The 23,160-nt window shown below is 38.1% G+C and overlaps 1 protein-coding gene across 1 annotated transcript in view; it reads left to right on the top strand.

Annotated features, from left to right (window-relative positions):
• gfra1b (gdnf family receptor alpha 1b) overlaps nucleotides 1-21,417 on the top strand; it is a 33,608-nt gene extending 12,191 nt beyond the window's left edge. The window contains exons 4-9 of the mRNA XM_065262829.2: nucleotides 9,525-9,876; nucleotides 10,751-10,860; nucleotides 13,011-13,145; nucleotides 16,935-17,134; nucleotides 18,386-18,430; nucleotides 20,347-21,417. Coding sequence (XP_065118901.2) covers nucleotides 9,525-9,876; nucleotides 10,751-10,860; nucleotides 13,011-13,145; nucleotides 16,935-17,134; nucleotides 18,386-18,430; nucleotides 20,347-20,493 — 989 coding nt within the window. The 3' untranslated portion in view covers nucleotides 20,494-21,417. The remainder of the gene's footprint in view (nucleotides 1-9,524; nucleotides 9,877-10,750; nucleotides 10,861-13,010; nucleotides 13,146-16,934; nucleotides 17,135-18,385; nucleotides 18,431-20,346) is intronic.
• Nucleotides 21,418-23,160: the final 1,743 nt, after the last annotated feature.

Here is a 23,160-nt window from a genome sequence, read left to right as displayed (position 1 = left end):
TGGGGGAAAAGTCTTAAATTCAAAACAACCATATCGTGAACATTACTGCTTTGAATTCCTTGAATCAATACCAAATATCGGCACAATAATGCGGCCCGTTTCTTAATGCTTCAAACATGAGGATCATAATTCATAAAGCTGATTTCAAGTGAGCGACCCTGTCAAAGATCAGCATCATTAACTGCAGGTCATCGGATAGGTCAGACCCAGAGCTTTGCACACTTTTTCTCATCAGTCCCTTTAATGACAATGTTGATATCTGATACGCCATCGTGACGTGACTCTACCCATGTGTATTTGTTATCCGATCATGAAGTGCTTGCGTCGCAGAAATGAGCAACTGCACAGTTTCAGGTCAACCAAAAGCCCCATCATCTGTCATTGCAGGGATTAAGGGCACGCACTGTATAGTGATGTACACACACCCACATGCACTCAGACAGTCGAGTGATTAGTGGAAATGTATTGCCTGTCAAACGTATATAATACAATTCTTTGGAAGAGATTTTGGAAGGAAGCCTGGGCACGGCAAGCGGAAATCCTTTATTCTAATGGGCCTGTTTGACAGCTTTATGTTGACAGTCCCCGAGCGATGATCTCCTGTTGCGAATGTATGCTTGTGTGTTTGCAATGTTTAAAGCCTTTAGTTAGTCCAATATTGTTGAAATGGGGATGGAAATGAAACACACCCCCACCCTCTTTTTCTGCGTGCCAGCATTCATCAGAGGATTTATAAGCTATTGTATCCCTTAAGCTCACCTTTAAAATATTTCTGCACCCATTTAAGCTCTACATTTCTAAAAGCATATACGTGCATCTATAGCCACCTTTTGAAAGCAGGTGTTGATATTCAAGTGCTGCTTTTAACTATTAAAATGTACTGTTGATCAATGAACAAAAGGGAATTGTGAAAGGGGTGTGGGGCTAAAGGAAGTCTGGCTTGTTCATTCTTAATTTATTAATGGCCCAGTCTTGGCATCTCCTCTTACAGATTAATAAATAGGGGGTTATATTTTACTGTCAATGTGTAAATTAAAGGCGGTCCCCCAGAAGGAAATTCCTTGGCAGTTGTTGATGGTCTGACATCAAATAGCAGTTTTGTATCTTAATAGACATTGTTGTTTTTTCTCTGGATTGAAATCTATTAAAGGGACACTCCACTTTTTTGAAAATATGCTAATTGTCCAGTTAAACATTTGAGTTTTACCGTTTTGGAATCCATTCAGCCGATCTCCGGGTCTGGCGGTACCACTTTTAGCTTAGCTTAGCATAATCTATTGAATCTGATTAGACCATTAGCATCATGCTCAAAAATAACCAAAAAGTTTCAATATTTTTCCCATTTAAAACTGTACCTATAGAAAGTTACCATTAAGACTATTTTCTGGCACTGCGTAATATCATTGCGCCCGCTGAAGCCATGTTACGGCAGCAAAGGCCTTGATTATTACGCCAGAATGAGAGGATAGTTCCTAGCCATATCTGACTAAAAAATCGCAACTTTTAATTTTCCGTCGTACTTATTACACGATGTAACTACAGAAGAGTCAAGTTTTAAAAACAAAAAATACTGAAATGATTTGGTCATTTTTGACCGAGATGCTAATGGTCCAATCAGATTCAATGAATTATGCTAAGCTATGCTAAAAGTGGCACCGTCAGACCCGGAGAACCGCTGAAAGCATTCCAAAACTGTAAAAATCAGTGTCCCTTTAACACCGTATTTGTATTCCTGCGCGCTCCTTACCATGTTTGAAAGATGCGGTCAGAATGCAATGCTAACAGGAGTTAACTTACAGGCTGAGTCCGAGTCCGAAGCAGGAGGAATTACGATAATGTCGGTCTTGTCTACATCACCAATCCCAGGAAGTAAACTGTTGCCTACAATTTGTGCGTTTGTTGTAGTCCAAGAAAAGAGATTTACTTTAGAGACGATAACTTGCGTCATCGCTTACCTTGGGGTTTGTACCTTTGCATATAGTTAACATGTACTAATACACACTTACACACCAAAGGAAATGTAAAATTGACGATTTGACCATAGTCTTGCATGACTGAAATAACTTATAAACAGTCACCTAGTGGCACGACTTCCCTAAAAGTACTTTGATATTAAGTTGCTGCTACTTTCCATCTGCTACTTTTTATTAAAGCTGCATGTGTAAGCTTCAGATTGATCAGTTCTGTACACTAACTCGGATCAGTGTGTTCATTCATTCATTTCTTTTGGGTCAAAGACACTTATCAATAAATCAATAGACTCTACATCTACTGGATATTTTTCAAAAATCTGTTGGACTGGATAATTCCCACAAGGCACGTTCAAAAGTTCAGCCATTGGCAGGCATCAATTCGGAGTCCCATTAAACGTCCCCAGGCGGCGGTTTAAGTAAACGCTCTTTTACGTGGAGCTCACGCTGTCGTTTATCTGGCAGTTCTCTCTTTATTAAAGAGTGCCGTGAAGCTCAGAGAAGGCTCACATCGAAACAAACCCTTATTGTGCTGTACTTGCACTTTCATTAATTGATAGGTTACAGACCCGTCAGCTCATCTGCTGAATCATTCGCAGAAGAATCTGCTTGTACTTTGAACTACTCAAAGAATATGTTATTGCTCATTCATAGCTCAGGAGATTTAATGGAGTTCTCTAAACGTATATTTTATTAAGCATGAACTTTCCTTGTCTATCATAAAAATCCTTTGGGGAAAAACACACGCACATGTAAAAAGACAAGTTTCGATGAACAGCAGCAGTACAGTATATAGCCATGAAATGCTTCTATCTCTGATGTCTTTTAAAAACAGATAGATAGATAGATAGATAGATAGATAGATAGATAGATAGATAGATAGATAGATAGATAGATAGATAGATAGATAGATAGATAGATAGATACGTAGGTACGTAGGGTAAAGATGTGTTGTCATTGATCCATCCCAAGTGAACAGTGTTGCCAGGTTTGCGGTTTTCCCGCACAATTGGGCTATTTTGAAAATACAGTTGCGGGAAAATTTCGGAGCCGCGGGTGGCGGTTTTTTGGGCTAGTGTGCCGCGGCTGCGAAAATGTTTATCTGTAGACTTATAAAATGAACGTTCTTTATTTTCCTAATGTGCATTAATCCCATAAGCAATACCTTTCAACCCAAGGACTGCTGCAATGTCAGGAAGTCAGTGAAAAGTGAGTGGAGGGGCGCGTTTTGCTCTTAATATCATGTCAGAAACAAGAGATTACCTTACGTGAGGAGTTACATCTATACTGAGAGGATATTTACAGACCATTTTAACCCATCTTTATATGATATTTTCAAGTTAAATAAAAAAAAATTAAATACAGAGATAGTATGTTAAAAGGGCAGAGTTCATATACTGTCTCAAAATGGCACGGTTTGGTACACTTAGATGTTCTTAAGATAATCTTTAGATGTACTAAAGTAGAATTTTATTTGTATATTTAGAACAGAATAGTGTGTGAACATAGAGCACTTTAAGTGCATTAAGAAAATTTTCATCTGGAAAATACATTAAAAGCAATAGTAAGAGTTTATTTTACAGCCTTTTGTTGTAATCCTGCAGTTTTTAACTGTGATTGGACAAAATTTCCAGCCCAATGACAACTTAAAACCCACCCAAAAGGAATGAAAACTAGCCCAATTTTTACATTAAACGTAAAAATTCGGCTAGTTTTCATTCCTTTTGGGTGGGTTTTAAGTTGTCATTGGGCTGGAATTTTTTTTTGGACCTGGCAACCCTGCAAGTGGACAAAGCTAAAGACAGGAGCTCAAAACTTTTTGAGCTTGTCCACTTTCGACCACATTCAGAGGTAGTTGAAAACCCTTTTGATCAGATTGCTTTTGTAGTGTAAACGTGAATGTGGTTGAATGTGTTCGAACAGCCACACGATACCGCTTTCTCTTCGTCTATTTATCTAATCTGAGGTACTGAAAAATATTTTATGTCTTTTCTGACTTCTAGCGCAAACACACAGTGTACAGCGCCATCTTTAGGCTTTCATTGATAAAACTAAAGCGGCTGATCTCCGCATAGTTTCATTTTGCAAGCGTGGGAAAGTTGAGCAATCTTATTTCATCAATTGCGCTGAAATATCAGAGAAAGCTCTTACATATACATGTACAAAACACTGTTCAGCATGTTTACATACAACACAAGCAGGGGACAGGCAAATTAGTTTGCGTCCATTTAAACTCATATAATTACTCCCGCTCGCATTTAAATGACAGCGGAGAGACTCGCCCACAGTCTCCACAGACCACCCCCTTAAAGTGATCAGGACAGAAGCGGCCAAAAGTGGACAAAAGAGATGGATTTAAATACCAGGTGTAAACAAAATGTGTCTCTCTCGTCCGTTTGTGATCCGATAGACGACAACACATCTTAATACCAAGTGTAAAAAATTTTAGGCTAAAATTCAAAACTCTAGAGGTAGAATTGGTGCGTTTGAGAAAGAAAGAAAAGAAGTAGAACAACAGTTGGACAGGTAGAAACAGAGACAGACTCAAAAGAACGAGTGGGAGATCGATTATAGAGGTTGAGTCCTTGTATGATTTGATTTGTCTTTCAGTGCCATGTGTTTTTATTGAATTGGAAGAGTTGGGGGAAAGCTGTGAGATTATTAAGCATCCGCTAGAAAAGCTCCAGGTCTCTGCCATCAGCACTTTGTGTCTCTGCAGCACTCACCATCTCTCAGGCCACTTAAGAAAGCGACTGAAGAGCACACTTATTATTCCTGTGCCCAAAGAGCAATAAACAACTCACTGCAGTCTGTGCACACACAGACACACACACACACACACACACACACACACACACACACACACACACACGCTCATTATTTCATGTCACACTGGAGTTCTCTGAAGTAAACGCATTCTGGCTTTCAGCCCAAGCAGCCTTTGGCACAACAAAACTCTAAGCTTCTCATGCATACAGTCACAGCATTAACAAAAAACATGGTATTACTGTGTATTTTTGGACATAACATGGTAATCCCTGGGTTGTTTTTGGATATACAGTTGTCCCAAACATATGAGACACGCCATCCTTAAATATATGAACCTAAATAACAAAATATTAAACCAAGTGGCATTTATTTGAAAAACACACCAAAGCACAGACCACAACACTATAGAATTATAAAATGTCTACTATGAATATGAAATATGAAAATACTTGTGTATTCAAGCTTAACATTTTATTATTATGTGTGTTCCCTGGCATTCGAACCCACAACCTTTGTGCTCCTAATGTGCTCTACCAGCTTAGCTCTACATGAACACAAAATAATACATACAATGAACAGTTAAAGGGGACATATCATCAAAATTTTACTTTTTTCATGTATAAGTGCTATAATTATGTCCCCAGTGCTTCTATCAACCTAGAAAATGTGAGAAAGATCAACCCAGTAACTTAGTTTTGGTAGACCATTCTCTGCAAGCATGTGAAAAAATAGCTCATTGAAATTTGGCTCCCCCTGTGATGTCAGAAGGGGATAAAACCGCCCCTTAATCTGCACTATCCAAAAACGGCAACGCCATTTAGTGCAGAGTTCAGCTCATTTGCATTTTAAAGGACACACCCAAAATGGCACAAAGTGGCAATTTTAACATGCTATAATAAATTATCTATATGGCATTCTGAGCTAGAACTTCACATACGCACTTTGGAGACACCAAAGATTTTTTTACATCTTAAAAAAAGTCCCCTTTAATGTAAAATACTATTGTTCAGTCAAATACCAGATGTATATGGAGACTTTCTGGCTGTCAGAGGAACATATAGCATCTTTATAAATTTGAGCGAAAATGAACTAGTAAACCAGCTGGTAACAAATACATCTGAAAATGGCTCAGGAAAATACATCTAATACAAAATCAGATGCTTTTGTAGACGAAGCCTGCTTGATGTGAATACATTTACATTATGCATCTGGCAGAGGCTTTTATTCAAAACAACTTCCAGTGGATGTTCCCTGGGTTGGAACCCATGACCTTTTGCGATGGAAAAGCAATGCTCTACCTCTGAGCTCTACATGAGCATACGTGTATATATATAAATACACTCACAAGAGGATTAATGATGTTTTTATAGACTATGACATGCTGCGGTACCTGCCCACATCACTGCAACTTCTAAACAACAATTAAAAATGCCTTCAGTAAGCCTGATCCTCCTCTAAACGTGCTTGTCAAACAGAAGTAATGGTTTTTGTAATAGATGATTAACCTCAAGGATTCAGAGTGCTTTCAGATTTATTCACATCAAACCATCTCATGAAAATTCACAATAAGCACAAATTCCTCATCAAAAAGCATGATTGCTAAAGCAGTGTTGCATGCACAGGGGGTGCAGTGCATGCAAAAAGGTGAGTTAGTAAGTGAAGCAGCCAATGAGAAGAGGAGTCAGCATTGGATACAGGAGAGCATCCCCATTTGCAACAGTGGAGAGTCATAGATAAAAATCTGTCTTTGATGATGTCAAACACAACATAGGACACATTTCATATTTATATTACACATTGCCGGAAATTAGCAGGGGAATATTTAGCCGACAAGTTATCTCGTCAATGGCGGGGAAAGAGTTAAAGAGTTTCAGGACAATTCAGGTGCCAGTTCCTAATGTTAATTAATTTTTCATGACTGAAGGGTTTGGATTCTCCTAGGAAGGTATGTTGAAGTAAACAGATAAGAAAAGTAAGGAAAGACAAACAGTGCTTGTGCAGGGTTGTGAAATTATCCATGCGAGTAAAGGCGTAGCGTTCACCTGAGGATGTTTGTTGAAAGATTCAGATGTCGTGTTGATTGAGAAGGGGGTAAACAAGGGCAAAAGTGTAACAGAGGTACAGAGAAAAGCTCTTCAGGCAAATTATACAAATGCGACACAAGAAAAACTTATTTTAAACTGAAGAGTTTAGATGCTGTTTAAATGCAAAGCTCTGGTGAATATTTTGGAAATTTTCGGTACGCCCACGGCATTTTGTGTGGGATCAGCTGAAGAAACAATTAGATCAGAATATTTTATAATACACAATTGTAGGCGTTTATCAGATGCAAAACCTTCTAAGTGCATCTGATATGTTTTCTTTGTAAATTAAAGGGATGTAACGATTCAACCGTGTGTCCCATTAAAAATGCCTGTCTGAAATCGATTCTGAATCGCAAGGCTGCGATTCTTTGTTTCATGCACAGCTTGTGCATGTACTACGGCATTTGGTCAGTATAGGAAGTCCTTATCAATCTAAAATCATAACGAGTCGTAGTCGTTTATAACGTGCATTTAAAAAAGCAACACTCGTTAAACAAAATAATTTAAAATATTCTTTATTATCATAAAAATACCTGAAACAATTTGAAGAACAGTGATATAAATATTCCTGTAGACATTTCCTGGAATAGGATTCGTAATGCTACTTCTTCTGGGGCAAAAAGGGAGTTTCTGCACGGGAGCGCCCCCTGGCGTTCGGATGTGCCTGGATTTCACCGTAATTCATTCAAATTCATTCATTGAGAAAACGCGCATTTGCACAGTTAATCGTTACAGCCCTAGTAAATTATCATTTTTATTATTATGTTTAGGTTTAGTAATTTCTGTTTAATGGCAATGAAAAGGTTATTAACTCTTTCACCGCCAGCGTTTCTAAAAAAAAGTTGTCAGGCAGCGCCAGCATTTTCAGTAATCACCTCTCGGTTTCTTCAAAAACCACAAATTTTGAGCAAAAAGCTGAGATACTTTTGATAGAGATCAAGTTGAGAGCGATCCTCAAAACATACACAGAGATTTTACTCTTTCATATTCGTCATTGGCAAATGACTTATTTTCAAAAATGTCACTTTAGTCATTTCATTTGTATTTAACAAGAATTGCGGGTGGGTTCCCAGACAGGGATTGTCTTAAGTCAGGACTAGGCCTTAGTTTAATTAGGAAATATAACTAGTTTTAACAAACATGCCTTACTAAAAACATCACTTCTGTACATTTTGAGGCATAAAAAGGCAACTGAAGTATTTTAAGATATGTAAGTGCAAGTTGTTTTCAGTTTGAACAGCTCTTACATTTATTTTCCGGGAAACCCCCACCTTAATGTTTTACTGCAAAACCCTCTAAGTACATCATCTCCACTTTAAAAAAGTCTCCAGTTACTATTGTGAATAAACGTAAAAGGCTAAAAAAATTGGTCAATATCCTAAATATTTGGTAAACCCCCTTTAACTGGGTAAAAACTTATGTACAGTGATGTACGCATGCCATCATTTATGAAATTCGTTTTCTGTGCACATAAAGGACCTTGGTGATTGAACACTCCTGCATTTACTGTATTTTCAGGACTATAAGTCACTCCGGAGTATAAGTCGCATCAGTCAAAAATGCGTTTTGAAGAGGAAAAAACATATATAAGTCGCAGTGGACTATACATAATGTTTATTTAGAAAATAATTTCACAAAATCCAAGCCGAAAAAACAGACATTTAATCTGGAAAGGCAAGTTATTTAACTAAACAATAGAACAGAACAGCAGGCTGAATAGGTGTCCGTACATGTTAAAGTAACACAAACAGTTATTTACACGATACACAATAGCACACAGAACATACCTGGGAGGCTGAATATGCTAAATTAACACATTAAGCCAAATCAAGTTTAATAAGGTCCTAAAGTCGTTCCGCATCACTGAATCCACTGAATAACATAAACACAGGAGCAGCATATAGCGGACTCTCGTGACTGTAGACGGTAATGGTTTCTATTGGTTCATATGAAATCATTTTGATGTATAAGTCACACCTGACTAAAAGTTCCAGGACCTTCCAAACTATGAAAAAAATTCGACTTATAGTCCAGAAAATAGGTTCTGGGTATTTCTGTATGACCTGAGGCCGGGATTAAGTGGATTTGAAGTGAAAGTATTTAATGAAAGTATACTACTGTACATGTCGAGTACAAATCTCCATGTACAAATCTAATTTTTTTGACAGATTTGGCATTTAGCGGCTTAAGCATCTGAGCTCTTCATATATTGGTCAAACAAACAGATGTCCTGCCAAATGTTTGCCATTTGTGAAGCCAGTGTTGGATTGGTCAAGATGCTGAGACAAATTCACAATGTTAACAGTTTTCATGAGAGTAAACTTGTTAGATATTAAGCCACGATCTTATTTTTGAAGTCACTTTGGAAATTAGCTTCTGCAAAATCAATCATTCTGTATATTTTTGGTATTTGGTTTCAAGAAATATACTTTTATTTCTTAAATGTTGCCATGTTATTGCGTTTCGCAGTTAATTACAGTAGTAATATAGTTACTCAAAGTCTCTTGAATCGACCGCATAACGCTTGCCCCACTGTATGTCCTCTGTGAATGCTGTGTAGCTACTGGCTAGTGGACAGTCCTTCAGTGTCCTAAAAGGTCAACAACTGCCCAACATTCACCAAGTGTTCCTTGACATTTACAGTCCCTGCATAAGTAAAACCAGCCTGTAGTCTTTACAAATCCCATCTCTGCCCGCACAGGTGAGGCAGCCCTTTCGAAGGACAACAACTGCCTGAACGCCGCCAAAGCTTGCAACCTGAACGACACGTGTAAGAAGTACCGCTCGTCTTACATCAACCCCTGCACCAGCAGAATCTCCACAGCTGAAGTGTGTAACAAGCGCAAATGCCACAAAGCCCTGCGGCAATTTTTCGACAAGGTGCCACCCAAACACAGCTATGGCATGCTTTACTGCTCCTGCCCATCGGGAGATCACTCGGCCTGCTCTGAGCGTAGACGTCAGACTATCGTGCCAGCCTGCTCCTATGAAGACAAAGAGAAACCAAACTGTCTCTCCCTGCAAGCCTCCTGCAAGACCAACTACATATGCAGGTAGGATGAACTTTTGGGCATTGTGTTAGATGATTTTAACGGGCGGTTTCCCGGACAGGGTAGTCCCAGACTAAACATATATCAGGGCCATTGTTTTGTCACAAAATGGACACCAGTATTGTTTTTTGTAAGGTACGTTTATAAAAACTACTTAAATGTCCTAATATAACTAAGGCCTTGTCCTGGATTTATCTGAACCTGTCTGGGAAACTGCACCTAAGTGTTTAGGATGTCACAGAAGGAGAAAAGTAGTAGATTTTTACCATTTTCCACTTTTCAGTGGGTCAAGTACATTTCCATATACTGTAGTGTTCTGCATCTTTAAAGATGGACTGTCATTGAGGTGCTGAGCAGTGGCGGCCGGTGACTTCTTTTTTTGAGGGCGCTCGATGCGAAGTTCGTCACAACATGTATGTGGCCTGTCTTGTGTGTGGTTCCTATTTTCAAAATATATGTTCTATGCGTCGAGAGATCCTGTGTGCATCACGTGTCTTGTCAAAATAAGTGCCTGCTGCAGACGCATCTAAAGAGTTTATGATAAAAGAGATGCTCGCGTTTGCAAGATACTTACATAATCTCATGCGTAATCAGAGTTTACTGTTAAGGGAGTGTCTTGCGTGTATTTTGTGAATGTGAGCGTCTCTTTTATCATAAACGGTTTTGATGCGTGTGCAGCAGGCATTTATTTTGACAAAACACGTGATGCACATGGTTCACATGACTCAACAAACACATATTTTGAAAACGCAAGCCACACACAAGCCACTCCAAACACATATTTTAAATTAGCGCCGCTCAGATGAGCAGTCACGAGCCGCCACTGGTGCTGAGTCTGTTTAATGAGGACTGTCTGGACTTTTCTTAATTTTTTCAGATCTCGTTTAGCTGACTTTCTCACCAACTGTCAACCTGAGACTCGCTCGATTTCAGGGTGTCTGAAGGAAAACTACGCTGACTGTCTGCTGGCATATTCTGGTCTTATTGGTGAGTTAAAATGTCTGATTAAGTATGTCATAAAAGTACGGTATGTACATGGGTCAAAATCAAATGCCTGTCTGCCTTTCAGTTGAAATCTACAGTATGTTACTTCACCCAAAAATTCTGTCATCATTTACTCTCATGTTGTTGAAAACCTGTATAAATTTATTTGTTCTGATGAACACAAAGGAAGATATTTTGAGGATGGTTTGTAACCAAACCGTTCGTGGACCCATTCACTTCCATAGTAGGAAAAAAGAATACTATGGAAGTGAATGGGTCTCATGAACGATGTGTTTACAAGATCAAAATATCTTCCTTTGTGCTCATCAGAACAAAGACATTTAAACAGGTTTCTAATGTGGCATTCACACCAGACGCGGAAGAGGCAGAAAATGTGAGTGATTTATATGTTAATTCAATGCAAAGATGCAAATAAGCATCCTGTGGCGCAGAACACGCAAATGCCACGGGAAACGCGCAAAAATCTGAACTTTGGCGGATATTCGCGTTACGTTAACCAATCAGGACCTTGCTCTAGTAGTGACGTGATTACAGGGAGCGACAGGAGTCGCAGAAGCCCCTCCAATAATGCAAATTTCTGTGTGAATGTCTCGAATGACTAGAATTTCATGCGCGAATGAAGCGAGTAAACTCAAAATGTTCAAGCGTCCAACTACTCGCAAGTAGCACGTTTTTGCCGCCTCTACTGCGGCTGGTGTGAACGCACAGTAACAACACGTGAGTGAGAAAATGATGATTTTTGGGTGAAAGATTAAGGGTGTTTTCACATATGTTGGTGCGCACCGTGGTGCGGCTTCGGAGCACACCAAAATACACTGTATCATTTTTCAGTTAGTGCGGTCCGTGTTCACATATTTTGTTTTTTACTGTACTCGAAATGCCGCACCGTACACCATGTGACAACGGTCAGCACTGTCATTGGTCTCTGACAGCTCTTACCGTCTCATGACCACCCCCACGTTTCCACGACAACCAGCCTGACAGGGAGAGCGCAGCTATCAAGATGTGGAGATAAACGATGCACGTCTTTGCGAAGTTTCTTTGCTTTAACGCGAAATTGCGTAGCTGTTCTATTAAAGCTTTCTCACGGAGCCGTTTGCTAAAAAGCCCGTAATGTCACTATTTGTGTGTGGAGGACAGCTATGCATTTATAAAATCATCAGCTCAAACGTAAAGGAGACAGCGAATGTCTGCAACGGACCAGGATTGGCTTGTTTGTTGTTAACCCACAATATAACACCCGGCTCACGTCACGACAGAAGCCCAGTGGCTCAAACATGTGGAGAACTTCCTGTATTTGGTTCGGCCCGAGGTCCAGCAGTGTTCACACCACAGGTGGGTAGCCCCAGAGTTCGGCGACAGCCGCTCCGAGACCACCTGTTTAGAGCGGTCTCGGAACGGCCGTTTAGTGCGGCTGTTGTGTTCACACTGACCCAAACGAACCGTACTCGTAGCGACATGTCATTTGGGCCGACCTAAACAGTGTATATGTGAAAACACCCTAAAGGGGTTAAAAAGCACCTCTTATGCATAATCTACTTTTAAAAGGTGTTTGGACGTAAATGTGTATTGGCATTGTGTGAACACAACCATCCTACAATGAAAAAAATACACACACTCCTTTTATTAATCCCTTATTAATCAAAGCAGTCTCTTTAGACAAGCCTTTTTGATTCTGTTATAAATGTGAGGTCACACTGATAAAGCCCCGCCCATCGCATTACCATTGTATCCGCCCTCAGCCAGTTGTATGCTAATTAATGAGATTCTGTTATCTCAGATTGTATTCACATGAAACCGATCTATTTTAACTGAATACGTTGACTGTTTGTTGGTAAGGAAGTGAGGAGCTGTAGCTCATTTGCATTTTTTGCTCCCACCCAAGCAGGGGCATTTCAGACAAATGATTGGTGAGGTATTTTGAGCTAAAACTTTACGGACACATTCTGGGCACACCTGAGACTTATATTACATCTTGTAAAAATGGGCATAATAGGTGCCCTTTAAAATGCAAATGATGTTACATTTGGCAGAGGCTTTTATCCAAATGCATAAATGTAAATCTAAGTATATATTGAGACACTGTCTGATTTGCATTGTTTTATCAAACTCCCTTTGCACATATAAATCAGGTACCGTAATGACTCCGAACTACCTGCGGGCACCCGGCATCAGCGTGTCGCCCTGGTGTGACTGTAGCAGTAGCGGAAACGGCAAAGCGGAGTGTGACAAGTTTACTGAATTCTTCACCAACAACCGTTGCCTTCGTGAGTATCAAACAATCGACAGATCGCTTTATATCATTGTTCATATGGTGACTGACAGCAAAACTCGAAAGTTGACTTCTGCCCTGCTGCATCAATATGATCGTCATTCACAGTCTGCACCAGTAAATCTCTCTGATTTGTGACGCTTTGTGGTTCAGGGCGAGAGACGGAGAAATCCCTCTTAAATGGGGTTGCTAAAAGGGGGATTGACATAAAAAGACAATAAAGTATTATTCAGGTGTCCATGGACCTGGAAGAGGGGGCAAAGCGTGTATTATTTTGTCAGGAAGTTATTCAAAAACATCCATTTAGATGAACTGCATGCCGGGAGATAGACAGAAGGGAGATGAAAGGGAGGATTTGTCTTCATGAGACAATGGCCTTTAAAACGATAGACCGTGTGATGTACTGACACGAGCCGCGCCTTATCCACACCACATATATGACGCATTCACAGCGTCAGGAGAAACATCATAAAACTCAACTTTTAATGGCTTTTCTATTTTGAAACAAATGTACTATTTGTAAATGATCCAGTTCCCAAAAAGTGTAAAAAAGGTCCCTTATATTGGACACATTGGAAGGGTAATGAAACATTATTATGCACAACAATGCAGTGTTATCCTAAGAGGTAATAATACAATAATGGGAAAGCAGGAGGCTACTAAAGTCTTTATGAGTCGTTAGCTCTTAACAAACAAATTGAGTTTATACATCGTATCTTAATCTTGCTCAGGCAGGCACACAACACTTACTCAATAAAAAGGGTCACAGTACCTTTCCTGTCAATAGACAGAGCTTAATACACACGACTTATTCTTTACCTGAGTACCCATCAATAATCTCCCACTTGCCCTTTAGCTTTCTGTGGCATGAGTAAATAACAGGCTGTGAAAGTCAAAGTGCTCTTGAGAATAAAGTCTATTTAAAAAAGCCTGTTGAGTCATAATGGCCGCCTCCAGTTTATCACCAGAAAGGTCCTAGAAACTTTCGAGTTTAAGTGGATGATCTTAATGCTGTTAAAAGCAAATGCCAAGTGCTCTTTATCAGAGTTTACTTGCTTTAGTATTAAAGGCACAGAGAGCACTTAATATTAAATCAAGGGCCGATAACTTACACTTATTTGGTTTAGCGCTACACAGTGGCTGCGTCTGAAATCATATATGGTGACAGTACACTGCAAAAAATGACTTTCTTAGTATTTTTGTCTTGTTTTCAGTAGAAATATCTAAAATTCTTAAATTAAGATGCTTTTTCTTGATGAGCAAGTAAATAAGTCTAGTTTTAAGACAAATAATATACAATTTAAGTGAAATTGTCCTTAAAACAAGCAAAATTAACTGCCAATGGGGTGAGAAAAAAAATGTGAAATAAGATTTCTTTTTTCTTAGACACTTAATTCAAGTAAAATTTTCTCACCCCATTGGCAGATAATTTTGCTTGTTTTAAGCACGAGTTCACTTATATATTTTTTTTCTACAAACTGGTATTATTTTCTTAAGTCATTTTGCTCATCAAGAAAATACATCTTGATTTAAGAAGTTTTAGATATTTCTACTGAAAACAAGACAAAAATACTAAGTAAGAAAGTCATTTTTTGCAGTGTAGGTACTGAATTAGATGAAGTACCTGCTCATCGACCATTAAAACAGTAGGTACTATATAGTATGAATATGGATAGAATGAATGTAGGAATACACCATGTTGATATATCACGTGACACACATCAACATAACAACAAGTTAGTCGTTAACTGGAATGATGTCAAACAAGCACAATTTAAGCAGAAGGGACAGCTGTTTAATATATGAAGAGTTTGGTTCCAAAATGCAAAAAATCCATTTTGACTAATCTGGGTAAAAAAAAAATTTCTATACCATGAAAGTGACAAGATGAAAACCACTATTTTCTGATACAAACTTTCACATAGTATCTTTAGGTTATAATAACATTAAAAATTCGAATCCATAATTAGATTTTTATAGATTTATTATAAAAACAGATTATTTTTCCACAAAATGCAAAAGGATTTTTTTCCAAAATGCTATAAATCTATTGAATCAATATATTTCTCCGCTTAATCTCCTTCCGTTTCAATGTGTATATATTTATATATATATCCCACGGGTTTTTTCCTCCTAGGACTTTTTTTTACTTCCCCGGCTAAAATTCCGGGGTTTTTTTCTCCTAGGGGGTTTTTCAACCCGGGGAGGCAGCCTTTTTGGGCTTAACTTCTATACGTTACATTAGTAATACGTTTGGTTATAATGTTGATGTATAGCCGCAGCAAATTTAGCTGCCTGTGCTATCGTGTATTATGTTATGCTATCTGTCGATTTTCTGTGCTTTTCACTACATCTATTATGTAAAGCTGCTTTTAAACAATTACCAAATTGTGAAAAGCGCTATATAAATAAAATTGAATTGAATTGAAATATATAAATGTGCCATGTTATATTCATTTAGTAGACTAGTGGTATACACTGATAAAAAAATAAACATTAATGGCATTAATCAAAACACTTACTTTGTCATATTAAACTGAACTTTTTGACAGCGATCAGCTGTAAAATGTTTTGGTCCTGCTCGATTTTGTTTGTTGATCACAAAGTACAAAGTAGATGAGGAAAACTAGGATTTTGTGTGTATTTAACGTGCCGCCATTGTTGTTTACGGTGCGTGAAATGGTGCGCTGTGATTTGTTGAGCGGATTTATTGCATTCTGCAGAAAAGGAGGACTGGCTTTATCATGTTTTGGGAAAGAGGGAAAAAGATTACAGAATAGCACGGCGGAAACTGGATTTTGTGTAAAATTAGGAATGTACTTTTTAATTTTAATACTGACCTGATCCTATACTGATTTTGGTGTTAACTCTTTAAAAGCAACACTATGTAGTTTCCATGTAAAAATGACTTACAGCTCCCCCATGTGGTTGAAAAGCGCAACAGTGCCTGGTATCAGACACTCTTCTGCAGGCAGGGGGAGGGGCGGGGCTGTGTGCTCTACCCTCCACCGCCACTTTCGGAGTGTGCTTGTAGCAGCTAGGAGGCTGCTCAGGTTGCAGCAACAGTACAATTTTTCCAGTTAAAAGTTGTTCTATCACTGAAATAATTTTAGAGACATTATTTAAAGGAAAAAAAACTACATAGTGTTGCTTTAATTCCCATATGAATAACATTGTAGTATTAACTATACTGAATTGATAGACAACCTTTTTGTGAGCAAGGACTACTTTTTGATTATAGTCTACTAAAAACTTTTTTGTTTGACTTGTTGATATGTTTTAGTATTGTTTAAAATGTTTTATACAAGCCAAGGTAATATAAAAAATATACATTTTACGCTGGAGACACCTGACCTAGATACTACAGTATGGCGAGGTTCAAAAACTCTATAGTACCTAGGAAGTTTACTACAGTTTAGTATAGTACATACTATTTAGTATTTAGTAACTACATGATGTCAGTGAAAATATTTTGTTTATCAAATATCAATTTTCTGTTGATCATTTATTCTATATTCTAGCAAGGTAGAAATGCATCATATTATTGTTTTTATGTTTGAAATATGCACTTTTATTTACACAAACTAATTTATACATCAGTACATTTAACAAGGTAAATAATAGCACACACAATAAAGTGACAAAGTCCATGTCCTCCAAAATTCTATTTTTTCATTAAGTAATTCATCCTGGCACTAATCTAATCTGATATAAAAAAGACACTTTAGATGTGGGCAGATCAGTGCCTATTGTATTTAAATTGTGTCGTTCTCTATTTACGCAGGCAATGCCATCCAGGCATTTGGTAATGGCACAGATGTTGGGGTGTGGCAACCCCAGCCACCCATCATGTCCACTTCACCCGACCCTTACACTCCACAGAGAGGGCGGGACAGGACATCCAACACACTGATTGACTCCACCCTCAACAATGACCTGGAAACAAACGCAGACCGGCTCTACAGCTTCTGTGGAAATCTGCAGGTAATGACCCCACAGCTATCAGAATAGTTATGTTAATCTAATTATGATGCTGTGTTTTGATTATCCAATCATTAATTTCAATCTTTGATACGGCCTTATTCAGTCAGATGTAAGATGCCCTTTTGTAGAAAACAGTAAATCACAAAAAAAGACTTTTTGAAAAAGCTGGAATCAAGATGTAGTACAAAAAATTCAAGTGTACAGTAAAAGACTGGCGGACAGCAATTTTGTGAAAAGTACAAAGTGCAGTTCTGACCTCAAGATCTTTAAAAGTCACAATAGATAAATCTGGACGTTTCTCTATGCGAAGGCCCGCAAATGCAGGCTGCATACGTTATCAAGCCCGTTTTATTTAAGTGCACTGAATATAACATTCACAAGTCATGAGAATATTACAACAATTTACGATTAGCTAAGAATAAGAGTCAACTTTATAATTGTTAATATTCTGAAATAAGACTTTATCCAGCTCCGGATGTTGCAGCCTTCGAAATTGAGAAACGGCTTCTGTTTCAGATAAATCAAATTATTTATCATGATTGACAGCTGTCATTCAGCCACTGGCCCACACAGATGGTTAAAATCACAGCGGTTACGTCAACTTCACAAGCAGCCGCCAGTTTGTTTGGATGCTTTCAGGCGTCACTTGCACACAATGACTTTGATTTTCCGAGTAAAGCATCTCGAGTGAAATGAGGGCTTCCAATTGATTGATGGGTGTGAGTTGTTTTGGCGATAACACACACGTGGGCCCTCTGGGTAGAAATGAGATACATCAAACTGCCAGAGCTGTCATGTCAGAGCTAATTGGCTGGCACATTAACATGTGGATCCCCTTTAAGCCGCACAAACCCACCCATTACAACTTCTTGAAGGCAAACAGATCTTCTTCTGCATCATCAGACTGCAAAAAGCTGTGACATATGTCCACAGTAGGCTTTATGCCCAGCTGCACTACTTCATGAACTTCAGCCATCTCCTTGTTTCCTGTCTGCCATTATTGGACAAACTGATTAATCCAGGTGTGCCTGACCTCAGTAGTCACAACAACAATAATCAGACACACCTGGATTAGTTTTGTCAGTTTGTCCAATAATTGCAGACAGGAAACAAAGAGCTGGCTGAAGTTCAGGAAGTAGTGCAGCTGGGCATAAAGCCTGTTGGGTCGCAAATAATGCACATGTAATATGTGATCAGATTTTTAGCGTTTAATTTATTGTATATTTCAACTGTTCTCTTTCATTTTTGCAGGCTCAGAAACTAAAAAGTAATGTGACTCTGGATGTACTTTGTGTGGTAAGAACAATTAATATTAATTTATATAATATATATAAGTATATGTTTATTTACACTGTAAAGAAATGCTTGGATATTTCAACCCATGGTGGGTTTTTTAAAGGTTAGTTTAAATTAATTGGTAGGGTTTGTGCATATTTTACCCAACAATGGGTTGAAACAACCCAGCATTTTTTTTTTTTTTGTAGTATTATTCAGTTTATTTAATTATGTAATTGAGAATTAATACAAAATAAGGACTGTATACGAAGTACTATACAGACTAAAATAATTCATTCAATTCAAATGTTTGAAAGACGTCTAATAGGCATCTAGGCTACAATCCCAGATGTCTAGGCTAAAACAAAGCAAAATTTGGGCTCCAAATTTCCAGCTCCCCTAGAGTTAAACATTTGATTCTTTTGAAATCCATTCAGCTGATCTCTGGGTCTGGCGCTAGCACTTTTAGCATAGCTTAGCACAATCCATTGAATCTGATTAGACCATTAGCATTGTGCTAAAAAATGACCAAAGAGCTTCAATATTTTTTCTATTTAAAACTTGACTCTTTTGTAGTTACATCGTGTACTAAGACCGACGGAAACTTAAAAGTTGCGATTTTCTAGGCAGATATGGCTAAGAACTATACTCTCATTCTGGCCTAATAATCAAGGACTTTGCCGCCGTAACATGGCTGCAGGAGGCGCAATGATAGTATGCAGCGCCTGAAAATAGTCCCCTGCTATTGAAAGTAACCAAGGGGACTATTTTCGGGCCGTGCGTAATATTACTACGCCTGATTTAACCTTTAGCCCAATGCTAATGGTCTAATCAGCTTAGCACAATCCATTGAATCTATGCGTAAAGTGCTAGCGCCAGACCCGGAGATCAGCTGAATGGATTCCAAAATGGTAAAAATCAAATGTTTAACTCTAGGAAAGATGGAAATAGATGTCTAACCATAGCCCAATAACAAATTTAAATAAATTAAATTAAATAAACAAATAATATAATCAGACCAAACACCTTGCACTGTAAAAAGTAAAATTTGGTTCAACTTTAAAAAAAATACTTCAATTGGTAACTAAAAAAAAATTTGGTCTTAAGTGTTTCAACTAAAGTGAAATAAAATGTTAATTGGTAGTGTTACCAATTGAAGTTAGTTTTTAAGTTGATCAAACCTTTTACTTTTAACTGTGTGTAATTACTGTTGAGTATGCTTAAATGGATGGCATATCATACAAATTTGGCAAAAGCGAACATGTAACAAATTCAAGGTTATTTTGCCTAAAATTGAGTTACTGCTAGGGATGCCCCTGATCGTAATCGGCCAATAACGGCATTAAATGATGCGATCGGCACTCGCTAAATTTGCCGATCTCATGAGCCGATCTTTCTGTTTACTTTTGTCATCGTAGCGTTCCTGATGCGGCTGCAATTAGAGACCATTTTACACAGTGCAAGCATTTTGTAACCCGTTGCTCATGTGTGACGTCACGCATATTTGGATTTCTCTCTTTGCCTTTACAGAGATATGCGTATTTTCTATGAGGATGCGTATTTTTTAATGACTTTTAACATACATAAACCTTTTTAAAGGCATATTACGTTTCTCTTTGCAAGAAGAATTATTTGTTGTGCTTATTTATTTGATTCTCTATTAAAACAATAAAATACCTTATTTATAGTATTTCTACAAATGGTGCAAACTCTGCTAGATTATAGATAAAAGATTCCCATTCCACTGCCATTCTGTGATCGGCACTGATCGGCAGATCATGATCTTGGTGATCAATAATCGGTGATCGGCCCCAAAAATCCTGATCGGAGCATCTCTAGTTACTGCTGGCTATATCAGGACAGTGAAATGACAAAATATTTGTGCTAATATAACATAACTAGCTTTGCTAACATGAATATCCTGTGCTTTTTTACAGAATCCACCACTGAATGACCCCAATAATTTTAATGCCATATCTCAAAGCTCAACTAGCGCCGTCTGCTCAATGGACTCGACCGTTATTTTCCTCTGTCTGCTCTCTATTTTTCATCTCGGGCAGATCGCAGCCACGCAGACATTATAACTGATCACAAATCAGACCCGCCGGACTACCGATGCCGTTCTGTACCATACAATAATGTCGTATTTGAGTTTTTTCCACAAGTGGTGCTGTGTGCGGTCTGCTGTTTCAGTGTGAAAATACAATTTCCGGTCCACCTTGTTTTTCTTTCTCACTGAATGAATAATGGACAGACATGGACGTATTAGGACATCGGTGCAAGGATTATCATTTTGAAAATAGGTGCAGCCCAGACTCTTATACAGTATGCGTCGCATCAGAAGCTTGGACTGAACTTGAATAAGGAAGTACACAAGGACGGTGAAATATTGACTGCAGTATGGCCTCTGTGTTACTGTGATGATGTCACACAAAACCTGCAAAGTCCAATTTGTGCTGTAACATTGTGTCAGGCAGCACACATTTATTTGAAGGCTTATCAGCAGAACCTGCTGGACCAACAAACTGTTCAAAGTGGCAGTGCTGACCTCCATCTTACGACATGGGAAAATAACATCTGGATAGGCAAGACGCTTTATGACATCAAATCATGACGGGCCAAGGTGTTTCTGTCCAGTAAAACATGCTCTGAAGGTGATTTTTGCCTTTCATCCTTGTAAATATTAGTTAAATTTGTTTACAATGACTTTATTGTGTATCTCAAAGTTCATTTGGCCTAGTGAAGCTTTCGGCTGTTGTATAAAATATGATATACGTTTTATCATTAGTGATGAAACTCAGACTCAGAGTACGAGGGTTAATACCGCAGTCCAGTATATGTAAAATGTGCTGTAAGAATGTTTTTGCTCTTATTTAAAGAAAGTATAAATTTTTTTATTGTTGTTCTGGTTAGCTGTAAAAAGAAAAAAGTATATACATAAAACAATATACGTATTGAACAGGGATGTACGACGTACAGGAAAAAAGAAACTTACATTAAACAAAGTAAAAAAAGTCATTTAAGTTGTCTTAATTTGACCTTTACCTTAAAGTGATGGGTTTGAATGTAGAAATATACTACAGCATTCACGCTAAAGACCCCAGTTCAGGGTTCCTATGGGTCCTTGAAATCCTTGAAAGTTCGGGAGTTTTGGGAAAAAAATTCAAGGCCCAGGGAAGTTTTTGAAAATATACATACATAGATACGGGTAATTGAAAGTGCTTGAATCTATTTTATGCAAAAAAAAATCCATATTATTCCCTGTGTAGTGTAGGATAATATCATAAAAATTCTAGACTTTTTAAGCACACGTGCTAAAATGTTCACTTTAAATGCTTATATCTTCTGTATGCGAATGTTGATTCATACCAAAATCCTTTTTGCATAGTTGTGTTTGACACATGAAAACGTCTCGGGTTACATATGTAACTGTTGTTCCCTGAGAAGGGAACGAGACGCTGCGTCTCCCTTACCGTACTTCCTGTGTCCCTGTTACGCCGTCTTTGGGAATATTTCAGATAGCGATATACTTCCTGGCTCCCGCGTCACCCTGTCTTTGTCATTAAGCCTCACCATTGGTTGAATTTGATATACACATTCAGACGCACTTACCCCTGGAGGCGTCCCCAAAGTGTCACCGCAGTGACGCAGCGCGAGTTCCCTCGAAAGAGAACTGTAACAATGTATCTTAAAAGGTAACACGATGTAACCTTGCTCTCACTTGAAATGTGTCCATACATTTAGTCCTTGAATTTGAGGGTATTGGACCTGGAAAGTCCTTGAAAGGTGCTTGAATTTGAAGTTAACTAAGGTGTGGGAACCCTGCCAGTTAAATACATTACCATAATAAGCGCAAAATGGTTGTCTACTGCAACTAAAGTCTAATGGTCTCATGATCATACTGTATTTTTTACACTTTACCAACCTGACACATAAACAGAGATATAAACAGCTTTCTGGATGTATTGAGGTGCTGTCAGTGTGATTGATGATGCTCAGCAGCTAAACAAACCTAAAAAAAAAAACTTAAATCCATATTCGGTGGCAGTAAAAAGGTGTGAAGTAGAATATTAATTAGTCAAAGATCCCTGAACTGATTTGACTGTGACTTTTCTGTCCTATGGTTATGCATTATGTATTTTAAGTGGGGTGTGGTTTCACGATGAGACCAATGCTATCTCATAGCAATTCATATTATTTTACGAGGTGGCAAATTTGTCCGACCACATTTGTAAATTTTTGTACGATTTGATTTGCCCCTGTGAAGTTGGAGGTTTCATTATTGTTTTTTTATGACAATCGTATGTTTTGTACAATTCACTTCATACAAATTCTCCTAAAATAGGTCCGAATTCTTGTGAGATAAGGCTGGACGTATCGTTTCAAAGGGCTTGTCTTCTTTTATGTTAACCATATTTTTATTCTATATAACAATTAATTGGAATATCATTGTAGTGCGAAATGAGACGATCGATTAGAAAAATAACGACATTATGAGTGTGTTAAAAACATAAACTTTTTGATAATGACAATTAAATGGCACCCACTGATTTCCATGCAGGATAAACAATACTGTGGATGTCAATGGGTGCCGTGAACAGTGTGGTTACCATCATTCATAAAAATATTCATGACAGGAGGATATTAAAAAAAGAAAAAATATTGATAAATGATGGTAAGCACACTGTTGAAGGCACACACTGACTTCCATAGTAGGATAAAAATATCATGGAAGTCAATGGGTGCTGTGA

The sequence above is a fragment of the Paramisgurnus dabryanus genome, chromosome 1, assembly GCF_030506205.2.
Source record: "Paramisgurnus dabryanus chromosome 1, PD_genome_1.1, whole genome shotgun sequence".
In the NCBI taxonomy this organism is placed as follows: Eukaryota; Metazoa; Chordata; class Actinopteri; order Cypriniformes; family Cobitidae; genus Paramisgurnus; species Paramisgurnus dabryanus.
Note: the sequence above shows the minus strand (reverse complement) of the source record. Positions and strands in the feature narration are given on the sequence as shown.